This window comes from Syzygium oleosum, unplaced genomic scaffold (genome assembly GCF_021117445.2).
Source record: "Syzygium oleosum isolate NSW1041296 unplaced genomic scaffold, Sole_v2.1 Sole_v2.10, whole genome shotgun sequence".
Taxonomy (NCBI): Eukaryota; Viridiplantae; Streptophyta; class Magnoliopsida; order Myrtales; family Myrtaceae; genus Syzygium; species Syzygium oleosum.
Window position 1 is genome coordinate 2,368,161 of NW_026607494.1, and position 8,136 is coordinate 2,376,296.

The 8,136-nt window shown below is 38.0% G+C and overlaps 1 protein-coding gene across 1 annotated transcript; it reads right to left on the bottom strand.

Moving 5' to 3' along the window:
* Positions 1 to 5,463: 5,463 nt before the first annotated feature.
* Positions 5,464 to 7,828, bottom strand: LOC115678556 (MATH domain and coiled-coil domain-containing protein At3g58270-like). Its single transcript, XM_030601951.2, has 3 exons — positions 7,368 to 7,828; positions 7,113 to 7,270; positions 5,464 to 6,524 (listed from the first exon to the last, which is right to left on the bottom strand). The coding sequence occupies exons 1-3, from the start codon at positions 7,481 to 7,483 to the stop codon at positions 5,683 to 5,685; spliced, it is 1,116 nt and encodes a 371-aa protein (XP_030457811.1). The 5' UTR covers positions 7,484 to 7,828; the 3' UTR covers positions 5,464 to 5,682.
* Between the last annotated feature and the right edge of the window lie 308 nt (positions 7,829 to 8,136).

Consider the following 8,136-nt stretch of genomic DNA (forward strand, 5'->3'; position numbering starts at 1 on the left):
CTCCTTTTATTGGGCTGCTGCTTCTGCACGATCAGCTTTCGCGGACCACGAAGCCAATGAGTTACTATCTCTCGATCTCACGAGTTTTGTTCGAGTAAAAAAATCCTGAAACGACACTTTAATGCGACTCTAGAAAGATAGTAAGATAAGAACAAAACAAAAAGGAGAATGTATCTAAGATAATGAGATAATCAAATGCACAATCGAATGGAGATATGGAGAATCTCATGGATATATGCGGAATCACAAGTGATATGAAAAATCAAGATATATATCATAAGTATCTTTAATCCAGGAGATATCATAATTATCTCTAACAGAGTTAGCAGGTTTAAATTGAGACTAATCGTGCCCGAGTCAATTTTTGTGTCAACTACAAGGCACGATTAATGATTGGCGCGTTCGTGTTCAACCCAATAGACACGAAATTGACCTGTTAAAATGAACTGGTTGGTATTGATACAACATGTGTGTGACCTGTTGAGACATGATTAATTAAAAGATTATTCGTACATATTCTTCACTATTAACATTTTAAAATTATGATATTGCATTGGCTATGACCATGTTTTTCAATTTGATTTGATGATATTTTGTTGACGGATTATTGCAATTTCTAAATAGATTTTATGGAAAGTTTAGGATATTCCATGTCACGTTGGTAGGTTGATTTCATGTGAGTGAGTAAATTTCATGTCATAGCGAGTCATGTACTCGTCAACCAATATTTAAGCATGTTACCGCTGTGTCCACCAGTTAATATTCGGGTCAAATTAGTGTCAAGTAGATTGACACGATAAACAGATTGTATTGTGTTCGAGCAGACCTGCTTTGTAGTATAACCTTATGTCGACACAACACAAACATGACCCATGAACACGAATTGCCACCCTAGTTCTATTAGCATTCCTTTCTCTATCTCTTTTTTTATTTTGGTATGGAATTTGTACGGCATTCCCTTTGTTTAGGTTTTCATGCAAGAAATATTAGTGCTTTGTCAGTGAAATACACATAGGTACATTAGATGGTGTTTACTGCCTGACATGCTTCAGCATTAGGAGGTCATTCTAGTGTGGAGGGCACTTATCAAAGGGTTAAGCAACTGTTCTATTGGCCAGGGATGAAACATGATGTGGTGGAATATGTCATGACCTATAATTTGGGCCAAAGGAATAAAGGGGAACAAACTCCTAACCCTGGACTCTTGCAAGCACTGGACATTCCTGCTCAGGGGGGGACTAATGTCACCACGGATTTCATTGAAGTCTTGCCTAAATCATCTAATGGGAAGGATACTGTGTTTATTGTGGTGGATCGACATGCCAACTATGCTCCCTTTGGGCTTGTTTCATCCTTTTACAGCACTAGAAGTAGCCAAGTTGTTCCTCGACAACATTTATAAGTTGCATGGGCTTAGGCATTGTAATTGGAAGAGACAAAGATATTTACTTTTAGTTTGGCAAGAAACCTTCAAGCCAATGGGAACACAGTTGCATCTATCGATAGCATATAACCCCTGCCAAATGGGCAAATCGAGAGACTGAATTGGTGTTTGGAGACTTACTTGAGGTGTGTGCGCTTTACTCAGCCAAACAGACGGGATCGATGGTTATCCCTGGCTTGATGGTGGTACAATAACACCTATGGCACTTGCATCCTTACAACTACATTTCAGACTTTGTATGGTTCTTCACCAACAACTCTGGGGCCTGAAATTCATGTTGTCACCTGTCAAAGCAGTAAATCAGCTCCTAAAAGAAAACTTGACTAAGCCTCAGAGTCGAATGAAGCAGTATGCAGATAAGAAAAGGGTGGAGAGGTCTTTGGTAGAAGGGGACATGGTATACTTAAGGCTACAAACCTACAAGCAGAGATCCCAACAATCTGACAAGCTCATTCCTAAGTACTGTGGCCCTTTTCCAGTTGAGAGAATAGTGGGAAAGGTTGCGTATCTCCTGACTTTGCCAGCAACGGCTCAAATTCATCATCTATTCCACGTCTCTGTTGAAAAAGCACATTGGACATAAGGAAGTGAGTAGTACAAGCTGGTGTTCAGCTGCTAATCCAATGGTTGAACCTGGATTATGACCAACAATTTCCAGAGTTTATTTCTCAGTTCAAGGGGAGGGGAGCTGTACATACTCAGCTGCTGGAATGATGGGCCGATGGGCTCCGTGGATTGAGAAGGCCCTTTGGCATTATAATTGCTGCAATCCCTATTTCAATTCTATTTTCCTTCATTTCCAATTTTGCTAATTTCTGTAGGCAATCATATATTTCTTGCTTTCGTATATGTAATTGCGTTATGGAATGAAATAATGCTCTTGATTTCTCAATTTCCTCTCTTCTCCTCTTCTCTACATTTCTCTCTGCATTCACTTTTTCTTTTTTAATCTCTTAAGTCCTCACATTTTGTGGTTTAGGGCTTTTGATTGTTCAACGGAATAGGACTGATTTTTAGGGCTTCTGATTTTTCAGGCTTATAGTTCTAGTGCTGGCGGGCTTTTGTCAATGAACTTTTCCTAACACATAATATGTTCAAATAAAACCAATATGGAGTGATGAAAAGTTAAAACGCTACCAAAAATGTATATGTACTGACAACCAAATTAGCATAGGCTTAAATTATGCCGCTATAGTAATTGTAGTAGCAATAGACTTTGACAACCGTCACACGGCCGACAATGGTTACACTATCACGTTAGTGGTTTCCGACGAAAATTTACTGGAATGAATGTATTGGAATTTTGTGCAAATGTTTATGACTAAATATGACAAAATCGAAAAGTTTAGGACTTAATTGACATCCATACATTAAATTTAGGATTAATTGGGTAATTTTCTCATTGGAAGGTATGTTTCTTTCTTTTTTCCCTCATTCTTTTCTGAAATGAAATATTCTTTTTTTAGCTTTTGAGGTCTATTTTAAAAGGAAATATATATGTTCATTTGGAAATCTGAAAACTTGGCGGGCTTGGCCTTGGGGTATCCTACCTTTGCTAAGACAAATAGTTGTGGACTCTTTTTCTAGCAATATAGGATCAATCTATAAGGAGGATGTATTACTTGGTCTTCTATATCCTAATTTTATCATAAACTATTCTCTCATGATTTGTTTCTAAGATAGATGTGCATGATGACCTAAAAGGTATTTTTCCTTCATTCAATTATGCAACGTTCAATTTGTCATCTTTTTACTCTTATTAAACGGGAAAATTACAAAAAAAGTCATTTATCTATTGTAATTGTGTCAATTCAATTCTAAAACCTTTTTTTTTTTGCCAATCAAATCATAAACCTTTTGCATTTGTACAAATTCAATCTATAAGGCAAATTTTGGCTGTAAATCGTTGATATCGATGCCAGCTCTTATTTGGCGCAGCCAGCGCTGACGTTGACAATTTTTGATAATATTTAATAATTTTTTGAATTTTATTTATTTATTCTTTCTCTTTCTTTTTTTTTTCTTCTTCCTCTTGCCGATCGCAGGACCTCGGCTATTCCCTATTTTGATCAAGTTGATCAGAATGAAATCAAGTGGGGAGAATTTCACAATCTGACTATTCCCATTCCATAAAAAGCATGGAAGTAAACTTTGTAATATAGAGAGAAGCATGAGGGATGAGATATGAATTGACACAACTTGATCGTGCGAGTGGTGTCAGAGACTTTGAGCTAGAAATGTATTGATGAAAGGAATATCATGCAAAAAATGTCCCAAGGCATGGCTCGCCACTCGTGCATAAATTGTTAGGAGTTTATGCCACTCTCTTGATGATGGTTATGGTAGGCTGAAATCGGTTGTTGTGTTGAATCGAGATGCATGTCTCGCTCGGGACAGGAGATGTCTGAATTAAAAGGGAGACATGGTACATTTGATCATAATGATGTATGCCATAATACAAGCCATGATAATGATCCTTAGAAGCGAAGGTTGGCTTGGTGAATCAGCTCACCAGGCGCCGCATATATGGTCCTATGACTGAGACCAATCGGCCCAGACCAAGACACTTGGCTCTAGAGGGGAAGCGCTACATATCCCTTAACTTATTCGAATTATCTAAAATAGGATTTCACCTACTGATTCACTCGCTTGAAATCGTTCCTTTCATGACTTATTTGTATATTCATTGTTTTGTTTCGAATTCATAAGCAATCTTCTTTCCTTTGTTTTTCTCTTTCTCTCTCCCCCCTTTGTTTGAACATCACATTCCATTCTTCAAAAAAGATCCATTCGATGCTAAATAATAATTTTCTACTTTTGAATTTCATCTTTAACATTCAAATATAAATTAAATAACGAATAAATATTGAAAAATAGATATATGATTTTAAATATAGAATTTTTATTGTTTGTGGGTTCTTATTTCCCACTTTCAAATCCTCATAATATGAAAGAGCATATCTCTCAGAGAGAGCCTAGCCATGGTTATTAAAGAAAATTCTTACCTGTTAAGGGCTTCCAAATAATCACAAAAGTATTGTGTGAGAATTCCTTCTATCACTCTTTCCTCATTCTCTAAAACTCGTAACACATGATCGTTCCATTTCGATTGTCCAGGATCAACACTCAAAGCATCTACTTTTCCTTAGTTGTACAATTTTACAAGCATATTTTACAATAAAATTCTCATCCTCCTTGCAAGTCCTCACATAAGAAAAGTTATTTTAACATAGACTCCATATTTGAACTTCGACCCAAACAAGGCTATCGAATAATTATCTTCTCATTTAGACGGAATGTCACAACAAGTTATTTTTCTTTCACATCTGTTTTAATCATTTTACGGCTCTTGTCGAATGCCACTGCTGTGTGTTGTATGATGTCACATTGGATACGAGTTTACGACTAATTGAGAGTGAGATTGCATTGTAGGTCATTTCATCATCCCCGTTAAACAAAGTAAAAGTTACAAAGACAATTGAGAGCTGGATTGCATTTGATTATGCAGTTCCAAACTCCAAAGTTCCTAACCCACCCATTGTTTTGTGCTGAAAAACATGATGAAAATCCACGTAGCAAAAAGCCCTTTGCCAGATAAATAGGGATATTACATTTCTAGTTCTCACGACCAAAACCTAATACAGCATCAAATATTTTTCATCTGTAATTAACGATAACCTCCCCAACACAAGAGCCACTTGTTTGTGGCTCTCTCCTTGTGAGAACACTCCTAACCATAAGACAGTATCCTTGTTTTCGTCATTCCAAACTTAATTGCAAGGGGAAATATCCCTTACTTAGGACAGGGTTTACTCTCCTAATACCGATCCCCAAGACTACATGTGGAAACAGGAACACCCTTATCACTGGAGTCACCCAATGCGGAGTCATATCAAGAAGGTTTTATGTGAAGAACAACACCATCATCGCATATTGACAGAACAACACGTAGGAAAGTTCCACATCAGAATTGTGAAAATTTCCAAGCTCCAAGAGCAAAAAGCGCTACGACCACACAATTCACTTGAAGACACCAAAAACTGATTCTAAAGATATCCATGTGTAAGTATGTATTTGACCCACATGCTGACTAAACTAACATGATATTGGATCGACCACAGAAGCCCCTCTAAACAATTGTTCCGCTGAAAATTGGCCAAAAAAGTGGTCAATCTAAAAGCCAGTTTTCATTCTTCCAGCGAACAATTACCTCATAGCCCATTTGAAACCATAAAGTTTTAACAGAATTGAGCCTTCAAATTTGACCAAGCAGTGATTGATCTAGACATTCTTTCCTCGGTTATTCTCTTTCTTTTCTTAGTCTCTGCTACTTTCTTCTGCTCATCTTTATAGACCGACTTCACTTCTTCGGACTCGACCAGCAAGATCTCCCAATCCGAGAGGAGCTTGTCCCTCCTAGACTTTACTTCCTCCATCTTTCTCTTGAGCTCTTCCTCTTCCTCGGCGAGGTCATCCATTGACTGCTTATACAAGATGTGAGTCTCATGGCTCTTCTTCATAACAGAGAACATTTGATCCCTTTGTAGTTTATGCAGCTCAAACTCAGCATTGTCCTGCTCAAATGTTAAGAAGTCAGAAGTGAAATCATTGAAATTGGCCTGAAATGTCTCAATGGCTATTTGTTGCTCTGACGATAATCCAGTTCTGGCTGAGCTTAAAGTTGATAGTGCCTCAGATAGCCTCTCTTTCATATTCAATTTAAAGAGATCCGAAAGGCATTCCTTCAAAGACTGCTTAGCCTTCTCAATTTCTTCTAAGCTAGGAATTTCAGCCGTCAAAGCACCATCTTGGTTGCACGAAGTTGATCCTACAGTAACACCATTAGTCTCAGCAGCATTGACGAATTCCTCCAGACTGGTAAAATAAGAGTCAAACTTATCAGTTGGTCTAGCTGGCTGAATATTCACCGGAGGAGTAACTGTTAAGACGCATACTTCGGCTTTAATCACGAACGTGTCATTTTCTAGGTATCCCCCAGTACAATTATGAAGCTTAGTCAATGGAATGAAACTTGTGAAACCCCAGTTTCTCTCTCTTTCAGTGAAATCATTGTGCCCCTCTGCAGAATTCAGGAGACAGTGTGAAGAATTCAAAAACTTATTTACAACACCAGAGCATGACATGTGGAAGAAACATTGGAGACCATCAAGAACTAAAATTTTGTATTGTTCGTCAAGCAAAATATTAGCAACAGAAGAAGCAAACACCTCCCCATGATCAGCTTAAGCAACCAAATTCATACAAAATTGAAACTGACAATGCGCAACATTTTTAAGACCTCCAAACGTAACCATCCTGTAACTTAAACTGTGGCTCCTCCCTTTTTTCTGGACCAACATATGATCATATTAGATGCAGTCAAGCCCCAACTCCTCCATCCACTGGACCAGTTGCTTAGCTAAATTTCTTAATCGGTAACCTCAGGTTGTTGTATGAGCATATTATAAGCTCACCCGCCATTGAGAGTTTTAACGAATGAGATACAGAAAAGCTATTTCTTTTATCATCTAAAGTCTTCTTCTTGTTCTTGTCATAACACCGATTTCTTTTAAAATCTAGATGCACAATCAATCAGAGAGAAACCTATCATAGACTCAGATTAAAAAGAAGAGATTCCAAGAAAAACCAATCCAATTCAAGAACAAACCTTTTCTAATAGAGCGAGCATTATTGGTTTGATCGATCACACTCAAGCTGAACTTGGCGTTTCTGGTCCACCCGTTTGGCAACGTCGTAGAATCAGGGACATCGAGGTACAGCGACAAATGGTTCGTGGCAGCCCCCTTGGGGTATAACAGAATTCTCCTGCTCAAAAAGGACGCAAGAATCACTTGGCAACACGATGAACATGCAGTCATCAAGAAGCAACGCAAAAATAGAAAAATAAAAAATTTTGAAATACCATTTACAACCAGAAACTGTAAATGCTTCAGAGTAAAGCTTTTTTGCATCCTGCTCAGTGAAGTAGCTGATTTTCCACGTGAATTCTCCCCGACTAACATCATCGTGTGCATCCATTCTTTTTTTATTGGACTGCTAATTCTGCATGATCAACTTTCGCAAACAACACGGATGTTGTTCTTAGCCGACACTCTAGTTGCAAAGAAGGAGGAGGAGGAGGAGATGGAGGAGAGCTTCTTACATTACAGGAGTTGGGAAATTTATGAGGTACTCCCCATGAGTACTTGTGTCAAACGTTGTTGACCCTTCGACTTCAAGGTGATGATGGTACGATGGAAGTCTCTGGATTTGATAGGAGGAGGAATGTGGGGAATAGGAAAAGACGAGCACAAAACGAGACACCTTCCCCGCGAAGTTAATGAAGACAAATCGAGAGTGGTTTATTCAGGTTCAGAGGGAAAAAGGCGTATCATTCGCACTTCCGGTTGGCATATTGAAAGCCAATGAGTTTTATTTGAGTGAAAATTTCTGACGCGACACTTTAATACGATACCAAAAAATTCCAAGATAAAAATAAAGCGGAAAAAATAATTATGTAATATCTATGTATTTTTGCATGTCTCGTGATGATGAGTACATGAATAGGCTTTGTTAGAATACCATATAAGTAACAATATAATCGATCAAGCATATGTACAATCGAAAGGGGAGATGGAAAATATCTGCGATATATGCATGATGGCTAGAGATATTCTTTGTATTCTTACGAG

What these genes read in the sequence shown, in the direction of transcription:
- LOC115678556 (XM_030601951.2), bottom strand. Translation starts at nt 7,483, where the DNA reads ATGGATGCACACGATGATGTTAGTCGGGGAGAATTCACGTGGAAAATC. An exon ending in ACAGTTTCTGGTTGTAAATG is followed by an intron (nt 7,271 to 7,367) that starts GTATTTCAAAAT and finishes CTTTTTGAGCAG; the next exon opens with GAGAATTCTGTTATACCCCA. An exon ending in TGCTCGCTCTATTAGAAAAG is followed by an intron (nt 6,525 to 7,112) that starts GTTTGTTCTTGA and finishes TGAATTCTGCAG; the next exon opens with AGGGGCACAATGATTTCACT.